This window comes from Rhinoderma darwinii, chromosome 7 (assembly GCF_050947455.1).
Source record: "Rhinoderma darwinii isolate aRhiDar2 chromosome 7, aRhiDar2.hap1, whole genome shotgun sequence".
Classification (NCBI taxonomy): Eukaryota; Metazoa; Chordata; class Amphibia; order Anura; family Rhinodermatidae; genus Rhinoderma; species Rhinoderma darwinii.
Window position 1 is genome coordinate 17,842,311 of NC_134693.1, and position 27,581 is coordinate 17,869,891.

Sequence of the window (27,581 nt, forward strand, 5' to 3'; positions counted from 1 at the left end):
TACTGCTCACCATTTTAGTTTTTTTTTTACAATTCTCTCGTTGCTGTAATGGAAATTGGACTAAACAGCAGCGAGTCTCGAGAAAGGGATCAGTTAGAAGCAATGGCTCCTAAGAGATCAAAATTTAAAGAAAAACCAAAAACATCCCACCCAGCTAGAAGGTAAGCCCTGCCTAAAAGTCTTAATTTATTTGTTTAGAGAACTTACGTCTTCAAAATGGCTTAAGGCAGCAGAATTAGTTGACCAAGATTCACTATTCCTGTTGATAGTTAAAAGCCTAATAAAGGTTATCTATGCAATGTCAGAATGCATGGGTTATGAATACATGATAGTTGTATTAATTGTACACAAAAGGAACAGCTGCCTTAGGGCCTAGCTGCTTCTATATTCAGTTCATATAGAACAATTTCTGCATATAAGCTTTCAGGGGCTCCCATGAACTCCTGTATGGCGATCACAAAATGAATTTAACTTTTCTATGGGCAAACGGTATACACCAAGTTTTGCTTAGTGCAGGTGAGGGGTGGTGTGACCGTAAGAGAATAACAGTTTTGCCCATAGTACTCCAATGAATAAGCTTTTCACATACTAACTGTGCGCTTTTACCAAACACGGACATGCCATGAGAAAACAGGATCTGTTCAGACAGACAAGATAGAAGGTGCATATAGAAGGGTAGAGGCACCAGTCCTAATCTGAACTTGCATTCGGGTGTAATGTGTCAAACACAAGCTTTGGGTTTCTTTTAAAAGTCTAGTTAAAGGGGTATTTTGCTATACAGTAGGAAAGAAAACATTACTGTACATTTTCTGAAAAACCTATACTGAAAAAGCTACTTTGAACATTAATTCAAATAAATGGTGTTATTACATATGCTAATATTCATACGGACCAGTCATTATATAGATTCAATTATAGTTTCATACCAGTATATAATTCGTGCACAAACAATGCATTTTGCAGCCAATATTACAGTCCTATTTTAGGTCAGGAGCTAATTATGTAACAAAAAAGCAGAAACAATTTCTCAATGGTGGCTCAGCACTCATACATGTAAAATATTAGGGGGAAAAAAAAACAAAAAAAAAAACACGCAAAGCAGTCAACAGTCTAAATTACTTTTGTTTGTCCTCAATGAAAGCAATAAAATCAAATTCAGTGCACGTCAGAAAAATTTTACAACAGTCCTACAACCAGTTTCTACAAAGTTTGTCTCAGATACAAATCAGGCTCATTTTAGCTACATAGATCATGAGAATATAAATACTACTGCATGACAGCAATAACTTAGAGGGCAAAAATATCAGTTGAAAAAGCATCAACAGTGATGAAAAGAACAGTCTGCACTATAATGCATTATTACGGTGTTACCTTCTACATGAGCCCTTCTAGGTCCATGCTCATCGGCTCACCAATGGCATACACAGAAAGGATTCCTCCTTATGGGTGGGAACTACCTCAGGACCTGATATTAAGAGCTATCATTTGCAGCATCTTCAGCACTGTGTGTGAAAATGAAGGCAGGATTTTGAAAATTTCTTTTAAAATGTACAAATTATGCAGGATTTTTAAAGATTAAATCAGTACATTTTGTTTCAGAAACTGCGAAACAAATGATCTTTAAAAAAAACAAAAACACGACAAGATCATACTTGGCTCGTTGGCACACAGTCAACCAATTTGCATTAAAACATGGACATAGTCTGCCATCATGTACGGTCAACAGCCTCAGAACTGCATAAAGAAAGCTAGCAGGAAAACAATAAGTGTCTTTACTACTGAATTAAGGAAAAACAATGTCTGCAGAAAAGAAAAAAAAAACCTCCCTAATAAACATAACATTCAGTCCAAAGACATTTTTTTTGGTGGAGCAGATTTTGGCATAGAAAAAGCACAAACCTTAAAAAAGGGACAACATGATAATGCAAGTTTGCTTCCTTAGGTTGTGCTTACCTGACACATTGTGCAGCAGAACCTAAGGTGGAAGATCAGGGAAGGCACTGATGCATTATTATTTCAACTCTTTCCAACTACATAGAAATTTTAGACCTGAAATGAATTAGACAGCCTCCAATTGTAAAGGTCATAAATGTAATCTGAATTTTATATCAATAAACTGATGACTTTATCAAGACAAAACCGTCATGCAAAATGTCATTCAATATCCCCACCTGCTCATAGACCGAAGTGGAGAAATCAAAGGCAAGTAAAAAAATAAAAAATAAAAATAGAAACCACATTGCCTACATAAACTAACTGAAACGTAATTACGGCTTTTCATTAAGAGTTCAGAGGTCATGTCAAACACAGAAATAAAAAAAGGTAATGAACTAATAGAAATTATGCTAAGTAAAAGTCACGGTGCCCTGCAGCTAAATACACATTTACAGTTTCCCTATAGAATTAAATTAGGCTTTACATTCTCAAATAAGTAGTGCTTCTGTGGCTAAGCCTACATGTAAATACTTACCTACAAAAAAGAAAGCCACATACTTATGGATGTAATATACAGCACTGTACATAAAAATCAGTACGGAAAATTGTGTAATACTTACAGTGCATCTAGAGGAAGCACGACTTGGTTCTTACCACTACAGAACTAGTGTTATATTGGATCAATTCAGTACTTTAACAAAAGGGCAAAATATTTTGGGACCCAAATAATTAGCTAGCAGTTTGGTAAAATAAACTGCGCTATTAATTTTGAGTGATAGAAGTTAGAATACATTTTACATTTGCACTACATCCCACTTGTTAGCCACCATCTTCAGTTTACTGTACTATATTGCAATTTAGGTAAAATTATAGACCCCCACAACTAAACCATGAAATCTGGGTAGAAGGAATTAAAAATGTAGGTATTTAACGTAGGGTGGAACCCATTCAGTGACCGTGCTTTAACAAGTCAATGTAATATGAAAGAACTATATCAAAATCTGGTTACTACATCATTTTGAAAATAAAAAATAAAACACTCAGTCAGTAAGTAAATAAGTCAATTTATGAAAAACAAAAAAAAAAAACAAAGCGCATAAAAATGTAAACTGGTATGAAGAGAGACAACTTTACAGGTCTGAACAGTGGTCACAATAATGCAGTGGAATCTGTCTGCTACAAAGTTATATACATGCAAGCAGAGGCAAGATGTTATGCTGTCTACAAGTCATAACAGTAAAACTCAACTTTAAGAAAATAAGTGTCAATATATAAAAAAAAAAAGTCAACAACCATTTTGTGTTATAAAAAATTTAGCCTTTTCCTATGAAATTCGTTCTTTTAAAGCATTCATAAAATAAAACAAAACATGTTTTCATTTAAATACTCACATATCCAACTTACCGACACAGGAGGTTTCATATTATTTATTGTAAAGCACAAAACAGGCATTTTAAAAGTGATAAAGTATACATTGAAAAAGTACATTTGTATCACAAAGCATTGACCACATAATAGTTGCAAATACATTTGCTGGAATGTGTACATCTACACTAATATACTAAAAACAAACCAAGTTTTCATTTCTACACAGAAATATAGCCTCCTATCAGTCAGTAGTGATAGTTTATGTACATTTTCAAAACATTTTTTCTTTTTAAACCAAACAAAAATTAAGATCTTCATCAAGGCGTCTGCATCCAAACATTTAACAAAGGTTTTCCCCAACACAATGAAGCAAATACTGTACTGTCCACTTCGCATTATTGGCCCTGTGCAGAGGAAATACATAAGAGATACACAAAGTGTTAAACTAGAAGTTTCTTTTAAAAGGAAGCCAGCTCAGGAGAGACCCTAAGGAGAAATTGGTTAACAAATGTTGGCTGCTTCCTGTATGTTTTCATTTGCCCTGAAAGGGGAAAATGTTGTGATCACAGGACAGGAAAGCTTTACATTATAATTCTTGCAAGGGTAAATATATATGTCCCCAAAATATAAATATGCAAAATAGAATTTTTAACTTCCTACCTGTGGCGCAGGAGGGTGCTGTGGCATTGCTTGTGGACTTGTCTGAGCATAATATGCTGCTTGTTGTCTGTAGTACTCTGCCCAAGCAGCACTGTAATCTGCTTGACCTGCAGGTGGCACAGCACCTGCAGCTGGAACCGCTTGTCCTAAAAAAAAAAAAAAAAAATTAAAACTTAATAAAAAGGTTATGTGCTTCAAGGTACAGAATAACGGATGTGAATGGGGTTTAGAAAACCTCATTCACATGAAGCGTAGTAAATCAGTGTGGATTTTAAAACCCACAGCATGCGCTATTCTGTCAAGACTTTAATGTGCAAAATTGGCCATGTACAATCATACTATTGAAGAGTAACTAATTTAAAAAACAAACTTGGTGACAGAAGTTTTGATTGTTGGGGGTCTGAGTGCGGAGTACCCCATAATCTGAGATGAAGGTGCAGAAGCACTTGGCTGAGTACCCAGTCCCCTGTCAGATGTGATCAGCGCTCCTTGTCAGGCTGAAGACAGCTCACATAGCTAAGGGCTTCTGCACCTTTGTTTCAGTGACTGGAGGTCTGAGTACCCAGACCCCCGCCGATCAAAACTTTGGATATGTGACTTTTTTTTTTAAACTAGTTTCTCTTTAAGACCATATGAGTTGATATTTAATTAGGCCCAAAAATATCACAAAAATAAAAACTGATATTTGTTACAAAATATACTTGCCTTGCTTTTTATAGTATTCTTCCCATGCTTTGGAATAATCTTGTGGTGGCGCTTGTTGACCTAAGCAGTAAATAAAAAAATAAAAAAAAAGATTAAATAAGCAAACTTTTAAAAATCAATCTTTGGAAAACAAGAATAAAAATCAACACTTCTTGTTCCATGTAACGGACATGTAAGCAATTGCACATACCCATTTTTTTGTAATACTCTTCCCAAGCTTTTGTGTAGTCCACTTGTCCAGTTTGAGGTGCAGCTGGGGGTTCAACTAAATAAAAAGCATGACAGATAAGTGGCATGAACAAAATAGAACTACAGAGTGAAAAAAGCAAACACGAGCAGTTAAGAGTACCACATGAGTGCATGCAAAGCATGTAAGGTGTGTGCAAAAAAGTCAACATGCCACCTAAAAAGGGGGCGATCTTCAGGCAATCCTTAGGATGCCTACATCAGAAAAGTGTGACAGAATGCTCAAACTACAAAATTCTCATGACAGTCAAAATAAAGCGAGATTTATGTAAGTGGTCTGGACTTCGGCACACTGAGGCCAATAAAAAAAAAAGGGAAGAAAGGAGGAGTTTTGCTACCTTGTCCATTAGTTTGGATTGTAGTTGGTCCAACAGATGGAGCTGCAGGTGGTTGGGGTGCTTGCTGTTGGTAATAGTGAGCATAATAAGCTGCCCAAGCTGCAGAATTGGGGTCTGTTCCTGCTTTACCTAAGAAATTAAACATCACACTCTTATAGTGTACTGAAGAATAGCAGTCTATGTCTACATAAAATCATATGCCCACCCTCCATTTACATGAAATATTGAGTAATTCTGTGAATACGTTGCTTTATCTTGGTACTGATCCTGAGTTCCAGTATATTTTAGACTATTCGTAGCTGCATTCTTCCTGCTGGCTATGTCAGCACAGGGCTTGCTCTACTAATTTGTCTTGAAGCATGTTCTTTATAATGCTAGTCACTGTATAGTAATATGATGTAAGAACTAATACTTCCAGAATGCAGTGCAAGAGAAAAATGCTGTTTTAGCTAAGTGGTAGACAGCTACCGGGTGTAATCAAGAGAATTGGGAATTAAGTTGTAGACGACAAGACCAGTTTAATTGCAGTACATGAATGTAAGTGTTCAATCTCTTATAAACACCATAATACAGTTAAAGAAACTCTGTCACCACATTATAAGTGCCCTGTCTCCTACATAATCTGATCGGCGCTGTAATGTAGATAACAGCAGTGGTTTTTATTTTGAAAAACTATCATTTTTGAGCAATTTTAGATTTAGTTTCTTAAAGACCAACTGGGTGTGTTTTTACTTTTAACCAAGTGGGTGTTGTAAAGAAGTGTATGACGCTGACCAATCAGTGACCAATCAGCTTCCTACACTTCATTGTTCCAGCTCAGCATGATCCACAGCACAGTGTGATTGTGCAGTGAAAGAAGCTGGGCTGGAACAATGAGAAGTGTATGAGGCTGATTGGTCACTGATTGGTCAGCGTCATACACTTCTTTACAACACCCACTCGGTCAAAAGTAAAAACACGCCCAGTTGGTCTTTAAGAAACTAAATCTAAAATTGCTCATAACTTGCTCAAAAATGATAGTTTTTCAAAATAAAAACCACTGCGGTTATCTACATTACAGCGCCGATCAGATTATGTAGGAGAGACGGCACTTAGAATGTGGTGACAGAGCCTCTTTAACATGTGAGAATTATAATGCCACTGTCTCATGATGCTAAAAGGGTATAGTCACTCAAACTGGAGTTTGAGGGTGGGGTGCCGTTCAGATTAGAAATTCCTGGGACTGCCGTCAACTTCACTATTCCAGTCAGTATCACCACAAAAATACACTGTCATAACCCTTTACAATATCTTATAGATGCTCTATTAGGGCATATGAGCATTTAGGGATTTTGTAGAAAATAACGGGAGTCGGCGCTCCTCCGAGATCTGTCATTCAGTATCGAAGCCGGTTGCCACACACTGCGTTCCCTGGGAGGATGGATCCTCCTTGCAGGAATCAAATTGGTACGAAAGGTAGAAGAAAAAGTTGCAGTATTTACGGTATCGGCGCCAGGCAGGTAGGAAAAAATTACAGATGGTTTTATCTATAAAAGGAATTTGTTCTTTATTCAGTGGACGACATGTTTCTGGACCATACCGATCCCTTCATCAGGACCTGATGGCGCCGATACTGTAAATACTGCAACTTTTTCTTCTATTAGGGCATATGGCGGTCAATGTTTGTGTGTGCACTTACCCCTTTCAAGTGTCCGAACAGAGTTGCTCCCCTGCATTACACGGTCAGCCATTAATTTGTAATTCTAGAAATGTACAGCTAAAGACTGCTTCCCCTGGTGAGAACAGCTGGTCGCAGGGTATTTGAACTGACCCATGACATTTAAAAAAATAAATAAAAATGTGATGGGATAACCGCTTTAATTTCAGGAGTCTTTTTTATCAATATAAAGTTGATGGAATTTTCAATATGCTGCATTACATATATTACAATAATCCCGAGTTATGAAGCGTCCAAAGCGGCATTTAGTTTTTCAGCCTCAAGAGCTAAAATCGACAAACATTACTTTCTGCCTCAATGTGGGGAAAAGTATAAAACTGTTGCAAGGTAACGTGGCGGTTATCCATGGCAACCCGTTCCATACTTCCATTTTCCAAAAGGCCTCTGAAAAAATTAGGTTAAACCCAATTGGTTGTCATGGGCAGATACGCTGCTTTTCCTCTGCCCCAATGTCTGTACAGGACTTGTTCTGGCGATTAGCAACTTGGTAATTGCAGTCTTCACCAAGCAGTATACAGTAATTTAAGGTAGGAAACCACCTGCCTCGCTCCGTTACCAGTGTGGTACTAGCAATCAGAACTAAATACAGGCTGTAACTCAGGATATTACAACGTGAGTAATGAAATGTATTCCCAAATTATTCCACCTGTAACATACATTACATGTAAAATAAAGTTCAAATGGGAAAGTACACTTGCAAGTATAATGCACAGATTTTAAATAGCTGTCAATTCACTTTGGTATACAAGCACCACTATTTTTAACAGCAACTTCTTTTATAGCCTGGAAACATCTAGCACTGATGGGAACCTTGTCCTTCACCAAGTGCAGGCGATCTACACTAAACCCAAAACTATAGAGCAGCAAGGCTAAGGTCGTAGCAAATGAAAGGATCTAGTAAGGTGTGAAGAAAAAAAACCATGCTCATAAATGGATGGCACTGAAGCATGTTAAGAAATATATGTCAATGATTGCCATTTGAAGCATTATGATCACACAACCCCCAGGAGAGGGTAAAAAAAATAAAATAAAACCACATGATAACTGCAATGTAGCACATGCTTTAAATTATACTTATTGCAAGACAACTTAATTTTGCAAAACAGAAGATCTTAATTAGTGGAATTTAAGCACACACCCATTTATGCAACTTTACATAAACACAAGTTTTATTGTGTCCAAATGTTCTAATTAAAAAATGATCATTGCAAGGTCAGACTAATAATTACACAACTTACTAGGATCTGGCTGGGCCGGCTGCTGCCAGTGTGGGTACGTATTTCCCCAGCCCTGAGGGGCGTATGGTGCAGGAGGACCACTTAAAACAAGAACAGAATAAACCTAATTAGAAAGAGATACAGAAGCCATGAACGTACATGGTGGATTTCTCAATACTTACTGGGGTGATGGTCCTGGGGGACCAGGAGTATATTGTGGAGGGTTGTAGGGTCCCATTGGTGCACCAGGGCCTTGAGGTCCTGGAGGTCCATGGGGTCCAGGTACACCACCTGGAGGGCCATGAGGAACTGGAGGACCTAATGGATTCACTGGACCCTGACAAAATGAGAAACCGACATCAATTGCAATCCCCTAGGCAAGCTCTTGATACGGTTTATCATACAAGGAAACAGCTATACTGAATATTTATCCTTGTAATCGGATTTAGAAATAAAAACAGACATTACTTACCCCAATCTTCTCTTCAATAAGTTGCCTTGCGTAGTCTATCTGCTGTGGAGTTCCACGAATAGTAAATAACTTCATGTTTGGGTCAGAATTCGGCGGAGGGTTCCTCTGAAGCTCTATCCGGGCACCAGACTGTTGACTTATGCTCTTAATAGTTTCACCCCCTGTGAAGTACATAAAGCACGAATGACCATTAACAAATCACATTGTAAATGGCAAAGCTGCTAGTAGAAACTGTTAAAATTAGGGCAAGTACAAATACTACCACCACAACATATTGCATGTGTGAAGTTTCAAGACATGCTTTTTAAGTTCATATCTGATAGTTTGATTTGGCATCTCACCAAAATGCTCTCATTAAGATTTACACAATAACATTCTGCACTGTGAAGATTGCATGTCTATCTTAATACAAATAGCTGCTCAGGAAGATATCAGATCAAGTAGAAAAAGCTGCTAAATTATATATTCTTACAAATGTTTGGTCAGTCATATGACTTCCCATGAAAGGCTTGAAACACTGGGAATTTTTTTTTGCGCATACGCCAACTCAGTTGCATTTATACACTTTAAACCGTTCCATTATGGGCAGCTGTGTCATGTGATCTCAACCGGACCACCAAAAAGGCCATGTGTAGATGATTTCCTGTTAACCACAGGAATGCATTAAATCCCCACTTGCAGCACTCAGACACCTCCTACCCCACCTTGTTCCTCTATAAGTCCCCTATGCATAAAGTGCTGATGAAGAGATCATTTCTGCCGTAAGAGATAATAGGCAAGTCCTTACAGTGATTAGATGCAGTTATAAACTCCCGACTCACACTGCCTGTCTATTTTATCTGTGAATGCTGCGTGCAGAAAGTCTAGTGTATTTCTATGAGATGCAGATTCTCACTGCCTCCTGTGTAAAAACGAAAGAGACAGGCTGAGCTGCATCACATACAAAACATACTGCAGTGTGAGGACAGAAGTTCTATGTCACTTATCACTTGCTGCACGGAAACAGGACTTAGAGCAGGAAGTGCAATGTTTGTTATGAGCTCACTCTGGTCCTGCAAATCCAGAATCTTAATGGGAAATGTAGGCTGCATTAGGAGAACCATGAAGAAAGATTTTGCTGGAGTGCATCTTAAAGAACAATGAAAGTAATTATTGAAAGCTCTAGCCTTTAGACTAAGACAGAGTTAAAAATGGCTATGTACACATTTGAAGGAAATTTTAATAAAGGTTTTATTTTATACAACTTGATTACAAAACAAAATTTACATTGAAATACAGCTTGTGTATCCTGTATAAATAGAAGCTGTATCTTGCAGTCAAAGCCAAATCTGTCAGGTTAGCAGAACTGAATGCTTCAGTGAACACTGGTCCTGAACATTCATTCACTGAAGCAATCAGTCCTGCTGACCTAACTCAGTTTGACTGCAAGATACAGCATCTATGTATACAGATTACATAGAAAGCTATATCCAAAAAGTAAAAAAACAAATTCAAATGTTGATTTATTGATTTAAAAAAAAAAAAAAAAAACCTTCAAAAAAGTTTACATTGCCTTTAACTCTAAAGTTTCTGGTAACATGCGCAAGCTGACAAAGGGTAAGACAATCAGAAATATATATCAGATAAATACCTTTTCCAATTATGAGCCCGGTTTTTACTGTCAGGACGAAAAAATTGAATTCTTGAAGTCCGCCTGGAGGGCCCATGTTCCAGTTTCCTTGTCCTCTGCCCCTTCCTCTTCCACCTGGCCCGGGACCACCAGCATTTCCAGACTGGTGTGAAAGAAAAAAAATTAAGTTATAATTTGACTCTAAGAATTTCTGAAGGAATAAAACTTAGAGTAAATGCACTTTCTGCAAACTTTTGATGTCAGACATAAGTTCGGATTGGTGTGGGTGCGGAGACCCACTGTCCTTGAAACACAGTTGCAAAAACAAATAAGCTGAGCGGCCTGCACCTTTAGCTGTGATCTGCGCTCCTTGTCAGGCGGAAGATGGCTCACATAGAACGACTATGGTAGCAGTCTTCAGCCTAACGAGACGCAGATCACATCTGAAGGTAAAGAATGTGCACACAAAAAAAAAGGAGACTGGATGGACCTGCAGATTCTTTTCTTCTGGGTGATGCACACAATTTGACAGAAGAGTTAAGAATTCTTCTAAGTTAAGGTTTGTGCCATAAACTTAATCAAATTGAAAATATTGGAATTTAATAATGCAAGCCCACGGGTTAATATAGGCATTTGCATGGAAAGCCAGTGTCATCTAAGTTCCTTCACTTAGAGGCTCTGTCACCACATTTTGCAACCCCTATCTGCTATTGCAGCAGATAGGCGCTGCAATGTAGATTACAGTAAAGTTTTTATTTTTTAAAAAACGAGCATTTTTGGCCAAGTTATGACCATTTTTGTATTTATGCAAATGAGGCTTGCAAAAGTCCAAGTGGGTGTGTTTAAAAGTAAAAGTCCAAGTGGGCGTGTATTATGTGCGTAAATCGGGGCGTTTTTAATACTTTTACTACCTGGGCGCTCTGACGAGAAGTATCATCCACTTCTCTTCAGAACGCCCAGCTTCTGCCAGATCACGCTGTGACGTCACTCACAGGTCCTGCATCCTGTCAGACGAGCGAGGACACATCGGCACCAGAGGCTACAGATGATTCTGCAGCAGCATCGGCGTTAGCAGGTAAGTCGATGTAGCTACTTACCTGCAAACGCCGATGCTGCTGCAGAATCAACTGTAGCCTCTGGTGCCGATATGTCCTCGCTCGTCTGACACGATGCAGGACATGGGGAGTGACGTCACAGCGTGATCTGGCAGAAGCTGGGCGTTCTGAAGAGAAGTGGATGATACGTCTCGTCAGAATGCCCAGCTAGTAAAAGTATTAAAAACGCCCCGAGGTACGCACTTAATACACGCCCACCTGGACTTTTGCAAGCCTCATTTGCATAACTACAAAAATGGTCATAACTTGGCCAATAATGCTCGTTTTTTAAAAATAAAAATGTTACTGTAATCTACATTGCAGCGCCTATCTGCTGCAATAGCAGATAGGGGCTGCAAAATCTGGTGACAGAGCCTCTTTAAGTGAAGGAGAATATGTACCTGTCAGTTTTATTTATACAAAACTATTTTATATGATCAGCATACAAAGCTTTGTGAAATTGGAAAAACAGATTAGTTAAATTACTTGTGAGAATAGTATGTTCTTGCCTTCTTCAAATATTTTATAACAAACATAAAACAAACCTGGACACTACGGAGCAAGTCTGTTATGATGTCAGCTGCATGCTGACACCTGTCTGGAGGACCAGAAATTTGTGCTATTCTTTCTGGAGTTGATCCATCGTCTGCAAAAGAAAAAAAAAAAAAAAAGAAAAACCTGTTAGAAGACACGAGTATTTCAAACCAAGCTGACCTGTGGCAAGAATCACACATACCTGGTTTAAACTGTATTCTAACACCTGCATCGTTCTGAATTTTCTTGATCATTTCACCGTTTCTACCTATCACAATTCCAACTGCAAATCTTGGTATTGGTACCTGAAAGAAAATACAACAATCATTACCCGATGTAAATAATCCTAATTCTAGGACCCTTTGTTGCACTTATATTGCAGTCAGGAGTATAGAGGAAACACTTGTAAAAAGAGTGTATAGTTTCAAAGGCTCAAATGAACAGCTTTACGTGTAAACAGAACCGTCTAATGTCTGTGGAGCAGACTGGGCAATATCCCTGCCAGAAGGGTAAAGTGTCCCTAAACCAGAGTAAATGTATAGCATACTTACATCTATCCCTTCATTGCCACCTATTCTTGAACCGTACTCATTCCTAGATTCCCTGAAACCTCCTTGGTCACGTATTAATTCTAATACCATATCTTTTGCTTGCTGTAAAGAAAAATTTAAGATGTCAAAGTCAGGACTCCTTGTTTAACATTATATAGATTGTTTGTTTGTTTTCCCTCAATTTATTACCTGTACTTTGTATGGATCGCCAGTAATTCTTAATGGTTTGTCTGCTCCTGTGTTCTGAGGTCCATCTTGAATCATCACCATTTTAACCCCTGTACGTTCCTAGTTTAATTTAAACAGAAAAGTTAAATCCAAGTCCAAAATAATCAATCTAATAAGCCAGGGACATACAGCAGGATACTCGGTCATACCTGAAGCTGTTTAATGGTTTCCCCTCCTTTTCCAATAACCAAACCCGCTTTACTGGCTGGAATCATGATTTCCTGAACTGTATTTCCTGGACCATCTCCATGATGGTAAGGTGTTGGCCTTCCCTTTTCTACTATCTGATCCAGGAGTCTCTTTGCACCTCTTCAAAAAATAAAATGAAATTTTTTTTTAATTACAACTTAAAGAGGCTCTGTCACCAGATTTTGCAGCCCCTATCTGCTATTGCAGCAGATCGGCGCTGCAATGTAGATTACAGTAACGTTTTTATTTTTAAAAAACGAGCATTTTTGGCCAAGTTATGATTATTTTGGTATTTATGCAAATGAGGCTTGCAAAAGTACAACTGGGCGTGTTGAAAAGTAAAAGTACAACTGGGCGTGTATTATGTGTGTTACATCGGGGCATGTTTACAACTTTTACTAGCTGGGCTTTCTGACGAGAAGTATCAGCCACTTCTCTTCAGAACGCCCAGCTTCTGGCAGTGCAGATCTGTGACGTCACTCACAGGTCCTGCATCGTGTCGGCACCAGAGGCTACAGTTGATTCTGCAGCAGCATCAGCGTTTGCAGGTAAGTAGCTACATCGACTTACCTGCAAACGCTGATGCTGCTGCAGAATCATCTGTAGCCTCTGGTGCCGATGTGTCCTCGCTCGTCTGACACGATGCAGGACCTGTGAGTGACGTCACAGCGTGATCTCTCGAGAACACGCTGTGTCTGCACTGCCAGAAGCTGGGCGTTGTGAAGAGAAGTGGATGATACTTCTATACACAACGCCCAGCTTGTAAAAGTAGTAAACACGCCCCGATGTACGCACATAATACACGCCCAGTTGGACTTTTGAACACGCCCAGTTGTACTTTTACTTTTCAACACGCCCAGTTGTACTTTTACTTTTCAACACGCCCAGTTGTACTTTTGCAAGCCTCATTTGCATAAATACGAAAATGGTCATAACTTGGCCAAAAATGCTCGTTTTTTAAAAATAAAAAAGTTACTGTAATCTACATTGCAGCGCCTACCTGCTGCAATAGCAGATAGGGGTTGCAAAATCTGGTGACAGAGCCTCTTTAAGACATTTGAACCAACTGAACTAAGAAAACGGTGGTATTTTTACTTACTGGACGGCATCAGGGCTGCCAGTTAACATGCAGGACCGGTCTGGCATACCACCACTATCTGCAAAAAGACAAAAAAAAAAAAAGGTTCTCTTTATTTATGAATGGAATTATTACTCAAACCTAAAGTGAAGTAAATAAAGTTAAGACATCCACTACTTTCTTTACGGAGCCAAGTTAAAACTGGAAATGTTCGCCTGAATTTTACTTTTACATTTTTACAAAATGGCTGCATATGAATATTTATATGGGGCTCAGCCCTAGTTCAGCCTCCTAAGGGAGCGTTCACACGGATTTAGCAGGTGATTGGTAACTTGTGACTTCACATACTGCTGTGTTGTGCTACATCTGATCGGTCAGAGACCATTCACACACACACAAGCCTACCCTTTTGACTCGTTCACTTCGAAGGGAAAGATACTAAAAAAAATTGTAAAGACTAAAAAAAAAGTACGAAACAGAAAGTCCAATAGGGAACAGATCACAAATAGTACGGATTAAACTCGAAAAGTGACACTTTAAAGTGTGGCTAGAGTGTACGCTAGCGATTTGTATTCTGGATATAATTTTTACACTAAACATTGTATAGTAATATAACATAGGTAAAACAAGAGCCCCCTGTATTATAGGGGCTCAGAGAAGCTGTTAAGTGGGGGTACTGAATGTTACCAATCACCAGCAAATTTATTACAGACGCTCTAGATTATAATACAGCCTGCACTAAGGATCAGTACAAGTAAGGGCCTGTTCACATCAGCGTCAGCTTTCCGTTCCGGGGTGAGGTTTCCGTTGGTTGAACCCCGCAACGGAAAGTCAAACTGAAACCACAGCTTCTTCCGTTTCAGTCATCATTGATATCAATGGTGACGGAAACTTTGCTAATGGTTTCCGTTCGTCACCATTCCGGCAGGTTTCCGTTTCTCCGACGGAATCAATAGCGCAGACTACTCCACTATTGATTCAGGCGTTAAAAAGGAAACCTGCCGGAATGGAGACGAACAGAAACCATTAGCAATGTTTCCGTCACCATCGATATCAATGGTGACTGAAACGGAAGCTGTGGTTTCAGTTCGACTTTTCGTTACGGGGTTCACCCGACGGAAACCTCAGACAGAACCCCGGAACGGAAAGCGGATGTGAACAGGCCCTAATGCATTTACAAACTGACTCAACCTTTTATGCAAATTGTATCTGTATACAAACTAAAATAGCGCTCAGAGTGGATCATTAGCTTCTAACTGTAGTAATGAAATATTGGGTCCTCTACACCTTCAGCGCTGCTGTATCAGACCAAAACAAACTAACTTGTTAAAGGGGTTGTCCAGGCACAGACAACTGATGACCCATCCAGAGGTTAGGCCATCAGTATATGATTGGTGGGGGTACGACACCCGGACAGCTGCCTCAGGGAGCCGTATTTCATGCAGTATACTGAGCCGGAAGCAGCAAAGTGGCCGTGCTGCAGAACAGCAACTCTGCTCCTGTTCACTTGAATAGGGGCTGTGCTGCAGTAATGCAGCTTGGCCGCTATTCTGTGACCGGAGTCATCTGCTTCCAGCATGGACAACCGGTGCCCGGAGACAGCCGGAGCAGCTGATCGGTGCAGGGTCACTTGCTTTACTTTGGTTGCTCCAAAATTCTCATGTAAGCTATCACTTTCAAAGGACGAAGACTAAGCATTTACTGTAAAGGCCGTTGCAATATGAAAGAAAATTTTGTTTTTAGCGAGTGTTCCCCTACAAAGATAATGGGTATAAAAGCCATTTAGAATTTCAGAATACTCAAATCTGCAGATAATATATCACTATTTAAACCAAATCAGCAACACTGATGACACAAAGCACCAGTACTCTATAAAAAGGCAGCAATAACCAATTTTGAAAAGCTCTGATGATATAACCTAGGCCTCGTTCACATCTGCGTTGAAGGCTCCTTTAGGGACCTCCGTCGCAGATCCGGCCGAGAATACAGGAAACAATAGCGCAGCATGCTGCGCTATTGTTTCCGGCAAAACCACGGACACCGTGACGGAACCCGTTAAAGTAAATGGGTTCCGTCGGTCGCCAGTGGCGTCCGTGGTGCAACGGAACCGTCGTTTACGGTTTTCCCTTGTTCTGCTTCTCTGATGAAGCAGAACAACGGAAAAACCCCGACACAGGTGTGAACCCAGCCTTACCGGGAGCAATTTGTATCTTGCAACCAGAATCCTGCTGAATGCGTGATATCTGTTCACCGCCTCTGCCAATTACTAAAAAGAGGGAGAAAGGAAAATATAAAGACAAAAATATTGACTGTTGTAAACTTGTCAAAACGTAAAAGGGGTTGTACGGACATTTTACATTGATGGTCTAACTTTAAGTAAGATTGATCATCAATATCAGATCTGTCTGGATCCGACTCCCAGCACCCCCACCGATCAGCTGACTGAAGGGGCCGCGGCGTTCACTGCGGCCTCTTTAGTTTACCAGGCACAGCACCATACACTTCCGTAGCTGCTGTGCCTGTGATTTCAGCTAAGTCCCAGCCGCCATGAAAGTGTACGTCGATGTGCCTGTAAACTGGAAAAAAGGCAGCGGCAATAAACGCCACGGCCCCAATCAGCTGATCGTGGGGGTGCCAGGGGTCGCACCCCCACCGATCCAATATTGATGACCTATTCTAGAAATAGGCCATCAATAAAAAATGCCTGGACAACCCCTTTAATTTAGGGATTGATTACCCCTTTAATTTAGGGATTGATTGGTGGGGTTCACACCTAAAAGCAACACCTTAAATCACACTGTACTTACTGAATCCAACCATTCCATCTGGAACTTTGTACTCTTCTGTTAGAACAGCCCTAAACAAGATATAATATAACAATTAGCATAGCCACAAGAAAGCTAAAGCTTTATTCACATTGAAGAATAGTGGCTCTATGAGGGTTTGTTCTGGTCATGGGAAAGCTGTAGTGGTTTGAGTCTGCTTATCACAGATTGTACAGCTATGAGTGACTGTGGTTAAAGAACAGGATAGCAAAAAAGTGCAGGACATAATTTTTCCAGCAAAAAGGGAAGGGTGCTGTAAAAATGGTAGCCACAAATGTAAGGCTTGCCAAATATAGGATATGATTTTTTTTTCTACAAGGAGTAGTATTTACGTTAGTAAGCCTGCAGGGCCATACAACTGACCTCTGTTGCTGGTGCATGGGAGGCATCGCGGACTGGAACGCTTTAAAGAGGGAAGAAAGCTCACATTAGTAACTTATTAGATAAAATATAAGTTGTGTTCAAAATGTGTAGTTATAGTGGACTACTTACAGTCATTAGTTGGAGCAACTTTCTTTGCTTCTGGTTGATCTAAATGAAAAAAACAAAAACATTAAAGGGGCAATTATGATGTGAAAAACAATTGGTCTATAAAACTATAAAAGGACAGGTAGTATACAGTAATGAGTGCAGCAGATTATCAGAGGTCTAAGCAAATAAGACCAGGCAAAAATCAGACCCCACAAAGCCTGCAGCGCCACCGCATATCAAGAATTAATTGGCCAGACAGAGATTTTATCAACAGTCAGTGAAGCATTAGTGAATGGTCAACTATAGGCAACGTTCACACAGCAGTTTATTTTTTCTTTACCCCTTCCAGACATCGCTGTATATATACGGCGCACGCCGGGTCGGTCAATATGGGGCTCACGGACTGAGACCGCTCCAAAGAGCGAGTGTGTCGGCTGTGTGTTTCAGCCGACACTTCCGGGTAACGAATGGGATCCCGTTTGAGCGCAATCCCGCTTGTTCAACCCGTTAAATGCCGCGTTCAATAGCGATCCCAGCATTTAAATGAATAAAAACGGGGGGGGGCGACCCCCTGTAACGTCCCAACGGCCCTCCCAGCGTAGAGATCGGGGGGAGCCGTTGGTTTGCACGGCAGCCTGGGGGGCCCGACGAAGTCCCCCAGGTCCGCCATACTTGTACTCCTATGCATAGGAGACTGTCAGAATCGCGATATACTGAAATACATTAGTGTTGCAGTATATGGTGCAAGCAGTAAGTAAATCGTTTTTAACAAACAAAATGTAACCCCTTAATGACCAGCCTATTTTAGAAAAAAAAACAAAAACTGAAATTTCGCCACTTTTTTGCATCCTAAATCTACGCCGTTTACAGTGTGATATAAATAACACAATAACTTTATTCAGTGGGTTGTTACGATTGCAACGATACCAAATTTGTATTGTTTCTGTATGTTTTACTACTTTTACACAGTAAAAACACTTTTTTTTCAAAATTATTTTTAATGAATTTTATTTTTGACTTTTTGATCACTTTTTAATCACATTTTTTTAAAGTCAGGATTCACAGAAAAAAAGCAATTTTTTTACGGCATTCACCGTGCAGGTTAAGTAATGTAATAGCTTTATAGTCTGGGTCGTTATGGACGCGGCGATACCAAATATGCGTAACTTTTTATCTTTATTTTGGGTTTTTTAATAGTAAAGCAGTTTGTAAGGGGGAAAAAGTGTGTTTTTCATTTTTTTTTTTAACTTTATTAAACTTTTTTTTTTACTTTTTTACTAGTCCCACTAGGGGACTTCACTATCCTCCGATCGCTATTATAATACACTGCAATACTTTTGTATTGCAGTGTATTACTGCCTGTCCGTTTAACACGGACAGGCATCTGCTAGGCCTCCGGCATGATCTAGCAGGCATTCATTACAGGCAGACCTGGGGGCCTTTATTAGGCCCCCGGCTGCCATGGGAGACACAGACACTCGGCGATCTTATCGCCGGGTGTCGGTGGGAGAGAGAGGGAGCTCCCTCCCTCTCTCCAAAACCACTCAGATGTGGTGCTCGCTATTGAGCACCGCATGAGGGGTTAAACGGGTGAGCTTGATACTAATATCGATATCACCCGGCAGAGCAGGAATGCTCCCAGCCCTCAGCTGCCTCTGGCAGCTGAGAGCAGGGAGATTTGACAGCTCCCTGCTGTTTACTTATTCCGATGCCGCGACGTAAAAAGTCTATGGCATCGGAATAAGGCCCGTTAGTGACCGACGTAAAAAAGACTCTGGGCCAGTCACTAACGGGTTAAAAGCTCAAAAAAAAAAAAACCCTTTGCTTATTTTCCCTCAAGCACAAAAGTCTTAACTATTACAATATATCATTATTTAGTCCGCACGGTGAACGCCGTAAAAAATAAATGAAACACTAGAATTGCTGTTTTTTGGTCCCTTTTTCTGCCACAAAAAAATTAAATAAGTGATCAAAAAGTCTCACATACCCCAAAATGGTACCAATATAAATTCCTGCTCGTCCCGCAAAAAATAAGCCCTCACACAGCTAAATTCGGCAGAATAAAGTTAACATGCCGTTTTTACGGTACGGTGAACGCCGTAAAAACAAAACAACCAAAAAGGTTGAGGAATCACTGTTTTTTTCCTATTCCACCCCACATATTTTTTTTATCGTCTTCCACCAAATTATATGGTACAAAAAAATGGTGCTGTGAAAATCTACAACTCGTCCCACAAAAAACAAGCCCTCATATGGCAATAATGATGAAAAATAAAAAAAGAGCGAGGGTATGTTCACACGGCAGCGTCCGTTACGGCTGACATTACGGAGGTGTTTTCAGGAGAAACCAGCTCCGGAATTTCCGACATAATGGCATGTGCAGGCGCTTCTCGCTGCGTCCATTACAGACGTAATTGGAGCTGTTTTTCCATGGAGTCCATGGAAAACGGCTCCATTTACGTCTCGAGAAGTGACAGGCACTTTTGACGCGGGCGTCTTTTTTACCGTCGGCACAGAACATCGTAAAACCCATTCAAATGAATGGGCAGATGTTTGCCGACGCCTTAGAGCCGTATTTTTGGACGTAAGTCGAGGCTAAAACGCCCTAATTACATTTGTAAATAGGGTGTGTGAACCCAGCCTTATGGCTTTTGGAAAGTGGGGAGGAAAAAAAGTGAAAATCTGAAAAATGGCTGCAGAGGGAAGGGATTAATAAGCAAAGATCCTCAAGGAGGGAAAAAAAAGTACAAAAAAGGACTTCTTTTTTCTAGAGCCTATTCCAGTGTTGGCTGGAAAAAAAATTGCATCAAAAACATCAGTGCGTGAACATTGGCCTTAGCCAATTTTTTTTACCAACAATTAAAACTGAGAAAACATCTGTATTACAAATAATTCCATATACATGGGTGTCTGTGTGCAAGGACCTATGAAAATCAGTGGGAGGAGACAACACACCAGAGTAGTAACCAGAAAGCAAACAGGAAGTCCATATACACTAGGTAATAATGAAAGAGGAACCTGATACCACAGACTTCCTTCTGTACCCAAAGTATTGTTAACCTACGTGAATCTGAAGAAAGTTCCACATCTATAAACACACCTCCGTCATCAAGTGGCCTCTTCTGCCCAGTAAAGCCATAGTCATTGGAGTTAACGGTTGGTGGTCCGGCGTCACCTCCAATTTTTGCAGCAATCTGTGGGGGGGAAGGAGGGTTCATTAGGCTCAGAGAATACCTATTCTTCAACAACTGAATTTAAAGTGTTCATTCAATACACCTATAGACGTAACACTGCGCCTCTACATTAGGAATAAGTTCATTTTAAAGGCTATTTAAACATTTGGAAAACAACCAATTTTTTTTAATCAAAATTACTTTGAGATACAGCTGCTCTGTATTATATACAAAGCAGCTGTATCTAGCGCTATACACTGAATCTGTCAGTCTCACGGACCGGACGAGTTCAGTGACAGCGGCTCCTGCATATCCACCTGTAAACTATAACATCTAAGTTCATAACCGCTGGACTGACGGATTCAGTGATTAGCGAAGATACAGCTGCTCTGTGCCTTTCAAAGGCTTACATATCCTTTAACCCCTTAAGGCCTAGTTTTGGCCTTAAAGAGGCTCTGTCACCACAATATAAGTGGCCTATATTGTACATGATGTGATCGGCGCTGTAATGTAGACTACAGAAGTGTTTTTTTATTTAGAAAAACAATCATTTTTGACGGAGTTATGACCTATATTAGCTTTATGCTAATGAGTTTCTTAATGGACAACTGGGCGTTTTACTATATGACCAAGTGGGCGTTGTGGAGAGAAGTGTATGACGCTGACCAATCAGCGTCATACACTTCTCCACATTCATTTACACTGCACATAGCGATATAGACATTACAGCGCCGATCACATCATGTACAATATAGGGCACTTATGCTGACAGCCTCTAACACTAAAGCATATTTTTAAGATATGACATGTCTCACTTTATGTTGTAAACTCTTATACCTATCCAAGCGACTCTGAGATTGTTTTCTCGTGATACATTGGGCTTTAGGTTAGTGGTAAAATTTGGTCGATATATTCAGTGTTTATTTGCGAAAAACTGCCAAATGTTAAAAAAAAATAGCATTTTTCTGAATTTAAATGTATTTGCTTGTAAAACAGATAGTTATACCACAAAAAAAAAAAAAGGTTACCAGTTAACATTTCCCATATGTCTACTTTATGTTGGCATCATTTTTTGAACATACTTTTATTTTTCTGTTACAATGCTTAGAACACAAGAAGCAATTACTCATATTTAGAAGAAAATTTCAAAAGCCTCTTTTTTTAAAGGTACCAGTTCAGTTGTGGCTTTGAGTGCCTTCTATACTAGAAACCCCACATAAAACACCCCACTTTAAAAACTAGACCCCTCAAAGTATTCAAAACAGCATTCAGAAAGTTTAACCCCTTAGGCATTTCACAGGAATATAAAGCAAAGTAGAGGTGAAATGTACAAATTTATTTTCTTATCAGAAAATCCTTTTAATTCAGTTTTTTCTGTAAAACAGAAGGTTTTAACAGAGAAATTCAACTAAATATTTATTGCCCAGTTACTGCAGTTTTTATAAATATCCCACATAGTGTTTCAGTCCATTACCACACTGGCTTCAGAAGCAAAGGAGAACCTAGTGGATTTTGAGGCCTCATTATTAGGCACCATGTCCGGTTTAACCCCTTAACGCCGAAGGACGGATATATCCGTCCTCAGCAGCTGCTAGTTCGCGCAGGAGGACGGATATATCCGTCCTGTGATGGCGCGGGTACTGAGACTGTACCCACGCGATCAGCAGCAGGAGCACGGCTGTTATACACAGCCTGGCTCCTGCTGCAACTGCCGGAATCGAAGCGCGTGCCGATTCCGGCAGTTTAACCCATTAAATGCCGCTGTCAATAGTGACAGCGGCATTTAATGTGTTTGACAGAGGGGGGAGCTCCCTCTGTCATCCGATCGGCGCCCCCGCAAACAAATGGCGGGTCGCCGTCGGGTTTCCATGACAGCCGGGGGTCTAACAAAGACCCCCAGGTCTGCCTTCAGCATCTGCCTGTTAGGCGATGCCGGAGGTATGACCTAACAGGTTGCCTGTCAGTTTTACACTGACAGGCAATAATGCTTTGGTATACGAAGTATACCAAAGCATTATATATGCGATCGGCACATCGTATAGTGAAGTCCCCTGGTGGGACAAAAAAAACAAACCACTTTTTGGGCCAAAAAAGTAGTTTTATTTAGTAAAACGGTCAAAACAAATCAAACATACACATATATGGTATCCCCGCGATCGTAACAACTTGACCAATAAAATGAACACATTAATGAAACCGCCGGATGAACGGCGTCCAAAAAAAACGCAAAAAACGTCAAAATTCTCTCTTTTCTCCCATTCCCCCCATAAAAAATAAAATAAAAGTTAATCTACAAGTCCTATGTACCCCAAAATAGTACTAATAAAAACTACACATTGTCCCGCAAAAATCAAGCCCACGTACGACGGAAAAATAAAAACGTTACGTCTCATGGAAAGCGGCGATGCAAAACAAGTAATTTTTTTCTAAAAGGCTTTTTATCGTGCAAACGTAGAAAAAACATAAAACCTTTACATATTTGGTATCCCTGTAATCGTGCCGACCCATAGAATAAAGTGAACATGTTATTTACGCTGCATAGTAAACGGCGTAAATTTATAACGTGAAAATGAATGCTGGAATAGCTGCTTATTTTCAATTCTCTCCTAAAATAAAGTTAATAAAAGTTAATCAATATATTATAAGCATCTAAAAATGGCGCAATTACAAATTACAACTCGTCCCGCAAAAAACAAGCCCTTATACGGCTATGTCGACGGAATAAAAAAAAGAGTTACGACTCTTGGAATGTGACCATGAAAAAACAAAAAATAATCCTTGGTCATTAACGTGCAAAATGGCCCGGTCATTAAAGGAACAGTGTCATCACAAATAATTTTTTTATATGTTAAAGATGTTAGTGCTTTATTAAAAACGTTTATATTCATTTGTGTGTTTGTGTTTTACTTTTTCTTATTTTTACACTTTTTCTTCCCTATGGGGGCTGCCATTTTTTGTTCCATTTCTGTGTGTGTCGATTAACGACACATACAGACATGGAATACGGCAGCCACAGTCCCATAGGGACTGCGAACGGCTCCCGTCCCATTGACTGCAGTGTACGGCGTCTGTGTGGGAACTGCGCATGCGCCGCACCCACACAGTCCTATTCGAAATTGGCGCCGTCCGGCGCCATTTTCCTGTGGACCGGAAGTCGCGGCCGGACAGTAATATTACTACTTCCGGTCACAGCTTCCGGATTTGTGCACTTGCACCAGCGGCAGCAAACGGAGCGGACGGGCCGGAGGGAGCCGCGGCGGCAGGAGCAGGTAAGAGATTTCAATGTATGTTCGTGTTTACTACTGTATGTAAACCTACCACACTGTGGGTTAGCTCAAAAAATGGCGACACACAGTGTAGGAGGTTACACCGTTCAAACCCCTCGTTTATCCCGGCACTAGCCAGGATAAAGGAGTGGGGGATGCTGAGAGCTCACTAGAGCGAGGGCTTTTAACCCAATGTTGCAATGCTGCAATTTTGGGAACAGCTCCATCTAGTGACCAAAAATGGGTAGTATTATAAATTAGAAATAATTTATAATAATTCCTGACTCGTGCAAAAAAAAAATAAAAAAATTTGAACAATGTTTAATCACCCACACACTAAATGTTTAATTTTTAAAAAAAAAACATGTTTTTCTGGCAACACATTCCCTTTAAGGGGTTAAAGAGGTCTTGTGGGGCCAAAACAGTGAAAACTCCCCAAAAGTGACCCTATTTGGCAATCTACACCCCTCAAGGAACAAAGGAGAAAAAAGCACCCCAACATTTGTAAAGCAATGTGTCCCGATTAGGGCAATACCCCATATGTGGTCATAAACAGTTGGTTGGACAAAAGGCAGAGCTCAGAAGGGCAGGAGTGCTATTTGGCATGTAGATTTGGCTGGATTGGTATCTGGGCGCCATGTCACATTTGCAGAGCTTCTGAGGTACCAGTACAGGGAAAACCCCTTTAGGCTATGTTCACACGGAGTATTTTGGGGGAGGAATATCTGCCTCAAAATTCCGTTTGGAACTTTGAGGCAGATTCTCCTCTCCCTGCACGCCGATTTTCGCCCGCGGCCATTGAGCGCGAAATACGCTTTCTCTGCCTCCCATTGAAGTCAATGGGTGGTCAGAGGCGGAAGCGTCCGTAGATAGGACATGTCGCTTCTTTTTCCCGCGAGGCAGTTTTACTGCTCGCGGGGGGAAAAAAAAGACGCCGACGCCTCCCATTGAAATCAATGGGAGGCGTTCTCGGGCCGTATTTTGCGACGCGGTTTCTGCGTCAAAAAACTCGGCAAAATACTCACATCCCCTAAAAGTGACACAATTTTGGAAACTAGACCCCTTGAGGAATTCATTGTAGGACTATTTTTTGCGTAACGAACTGTAGTTTTGATCAGTACCATTTTTGGGTCCATGCGACTTTTTCTTAAACTTTTATTTTGTCCCACTAGGGTACTTGAAGGCAGGAGGCCCAGATCTCAATTCTAATACACTGCACTACATGCGTAATGCGGTGTATTAGAGCGGTCAGCTACTCGCTGACAGCAAGCTTAGTGGGTCTGGAGTTTGTCAGGACCCACTAGGCTTCAGTAGATTGTATAGCCGGAGGCCATTGTCAGGCCTCCGGTTGCCATAGCAACCATCGCCGCCCACTATCATGTAGCGGGATGTCGATGGTTTAACCCCTAAGAAGCCGCAATCACTATTGAACGCGGCTCCTAAGTGGTTTATCAGCAGGGACAGCGCCATCGGTCCTCGCTGAAGGAGCTGCGGCAACTGCTGTACGAGAAAGCAGTTGTCACAGCTCCTGTATGTCGAGAGGACGGCCGAATGGCGAATCCTCCCGTGACGTACTATTAGGTCATGGAGCACGAACGATGCACTTACGATGACCGAATAGTACATCAAAGAGCAGGAAGGGGTTAAAGAAGCCCCATAGACTTCCATAACCAGGAAGTCCAGCCAAAAATAATCTGCTGACCTGTCAGATATGTATCAGAAGATCAAATTGGTAGAATCGGGGCTCAGACCAACAGTGATTTCCAGAACAAAAGGAGATGCAGCTCTAAAAAGTACATGAGCTCCTTTGATCTCCAACAGCCCCATAAAAAGTGAATGAAGTAGTGCCCAACCACGCCCCATTTACATAGGACACACCGGGGCGGCCATTGTCAGGGTCAGTGGGGTTCCCAGCAGTCGGACCCCAATTGATCAATATCACCAATCCTGTGGATAGGGGATATTCAATATGAGAAAAAAAACAAAAACCTTTAATCCTGTATCACAAGCCTAATAATAAAACTGTTACAAATATCATGAACACAGATGTAGAGGTTTATGGAAGTTCTCAGCACCGGAAATACGTAGTGATCATGTGGGATGGGAAGCTTTCTGGACTTCCTGTCTGTATCCCATTGAACACCACTACAGTCTACACAGCATGCAATGGCTGATAACAGGAAACAATAGATTACATGGCATATCTAAGCAAAATACACATGAGCTTGTTGTACACGGCAACATGAGGACTTACAGAAAATGTGTTGGACGAAGTTAAAAAATATTTTTTTTCAGATATCAAGAGTCTCTCCGACACCAACCCACCCAGAGTGAGATACTGCAGTCACTACGGACACCGCGTCTCCATCGCAAGATAGCGGCAGCACATGCAAAAATCTAGGACTGAGATCCAGAAGGGCCTGTTCACACAGAGTATTTCAACGAGCTTTTTGGAGCGTAAACCGCTCCGCAAAACTCGTCAAAAAACCGGCCGTAAATGCCTCCCATTGATTTCAATAAGAGGCGGTATTCTCCCGCGAGCTGTAAAACCGGTTCGCGGGAGAAAGAAGGGACATGCCCTATCTTCGCGCGGTTACGCTTCTGCCCTCCCATAGACATCAATGGGAGGCAAAGAGCGTATTTCGTTGTTTATTGCCCGTAGCACTCAATGGCCGCGGGCGAAAAACGCGCAGGAAGGTCAAAATCTGCCTCAAAATCCCAAACGCAATTTTGAGGCAGAATTTTCCTCCTGCAAAAAAAACCTCAGTGTGAACACAGCCTTAGCCTCAAAAGGGGTAGTTAACAATGCGTTTGACTGGCAGAAAAAAAAAAAATGAACTCGGAGGCAGATTTTGAATTGCCTGTGTTTTGAGAGCGTTTTTTTTTTAACAACCCTATGAATACAATACAAAAATCAGACTTAAAAAAAAAAACTCTGCAAAAACGCTCCAAACAAGCCCCACAGGTACTTCCTGCCTCCCATTGATTTTGATGGGAGGGCAGAGGCAGAACCCACTCAAAGAGCACGGGGGGGGGGGGGGGGGGTCACAATTCATGGCACCGATTCTACCAGTTTGTCAAAATAATAATAAAAAACACGGTGTGAACGACCCCTTAGATTGGACTTTTAAAACCTACAGAACCCATAAAAAAAGCTTTGCTATACAAACTATCATCGTGATGCAACCTCCCCCGGAGCCATTGGGCAACAGGACTACATTATATTACAATATATAGGACCCACAATTTTTTTTTAAAAATACAAAGACTAAAAAATAAATATATACCACACGCTACAGGTTTTGCAACGGGGTCGGTAAATGCCTCAGATTACATATAAATAAAACCTCCTCATAGTAATGTGTATATAGAACCAGATCGTCACATATAATACATACACTTTCCCCTCACATTGTATGGCAGCGGGCAGGCGCGGCCTACATACGAGCATTCCATCTATACTCGTGCGGCCTAGTTTCACCCTTGCGGCCTGGCTGACTAAGGGCCTCGTTTCCACTCCCTCCCCGCTTCCCTCGTCTACCGGTCCTGCGCTTACCTGTCTCGCCCTCTGCAGTGCATCCTTGAACGCGTCATTGACGGCTCCGGCGGAGCCCCCATTGGGTGGTGGGACGGTGGAGTAATCTGCCATGTCAGCGGAGCTCGCAGCTTGGTGATCCGTGTGTGTGTCGCCGCGCCGTGTGTGAGGGCAGAGAGAAGATGGCGCCCGGAGTCCTCGCTGGTAACCCCGCGCCGTCAGATCTCGCGAGAACCTGACAGCGCGCCGCACAAGGACTCTCTACCGGATCCTCCCTCTGAGGCTGATGAAATCTCGCGAGAAGAGAGCCGCGTCACGTGGCCTCCACTGCCGCGCTGCTGACAGGAATGTTGGCGGGCTCAGGGAGTAA

At 41.0% G+C, this 27,581-nt stretch overlaps 1 protein-coding gene across 7 annotated transcripts; it reads right to left on the reverse strand.

Annotated features, from left to right (window-relative positions):
- On the reverse strand, nucleotides 1-27,446 carry FUBP1 (far upstream element binding protein 1). 7 transcript variants are annotated; one of them, XR_012849962.1, is made up of 22 exons: nucleotides 27,233-27,446; nucleotides 20,302-20,431; nucleotides 17,259-17,297; nucleotides 17,130-17,169; nucleotides 16,749-16,798; nucleotides 16,136-16,207; nucleotides 13,963-14,020; nucleotides 12,824-12,983; nucleotides 12,636-12,734; nucleotides 12,447-12,548; nucleotides 12,098-12,200; nucleotides 11,907-12,007; nucleotides 10,289-10,430; nucleotides 8,659-8,819; nucleotides 8,369-8,523; nucleotides 8,208-8,287; nucleotides 5,253-5,381; nucleotides 4,859-4,933; nucleotides 4,669-4,728; nucleotides 3,964-4,109; nucleotides 1,954-2,049; nucleotides 5-1,502 (listed from the first exon to the last, which is right to left on the reverse strand). XR_012849962.1 is itself a non-coding variant. In XM_075832875.1 (21 exons), exons 1-21 carry the CDS (start codon nucleotides 27,323-27,325, stop codon nucleotides 2,044-2,046), a joined length of 2,001 nt encoding a protein of 666 aa, XP_075688990.1. In that variant the 5' UTR covers nucleotides 27,326-27,446; the 3' UTR covers nucleotides 1-2,043. The 7 variants fall into 7 exon arrangements, 6 of the variants coding, with proteins under 6 accessions (XP_075688990.1, XP_075688991.1, XP_075688988.1 ...); XM_075832875.1 differs by having other exon boundaries at nucleotides 1-2,049; XM_075832876.1 differs by lacking the exons at nucleotides 5-1,502; nucleotides 1,954-2,049 and adding an exon at nucleotides 2,983-3,707 and having other exon boundaries at nucleotides 20,338-20,431; nucleotides 27,233-27,445.
- Nucleotides 27,447-27,581: the final 135 nt, after the last annotated feature.

Excerpts from the sequence above, each read along its gene's own strand:
- FUBP1 (XM_075832873.1), bottom strand. The coding sequence starts at position 27,325 with ATGGCAGATTACTCCACCGTCCCACCACCCAATGGGGGCTCCGCCGGA. Across the intron at positions 4,934-5,252 it reads AATCCAAACTAATGGACAAG|TTGAACCCCCAGCTGCACCT; the intron begins GTAGCAAAACTC and ends CTTTTTATTTAG. Across the intron at positions 4,110-4,668 it reads AGAATACTATAAAAAGCAAG|GACAAGCGGTTCCAGCTGCA; the intron begins GCAAGTATATTT and ends TTTTTTTTTTAG.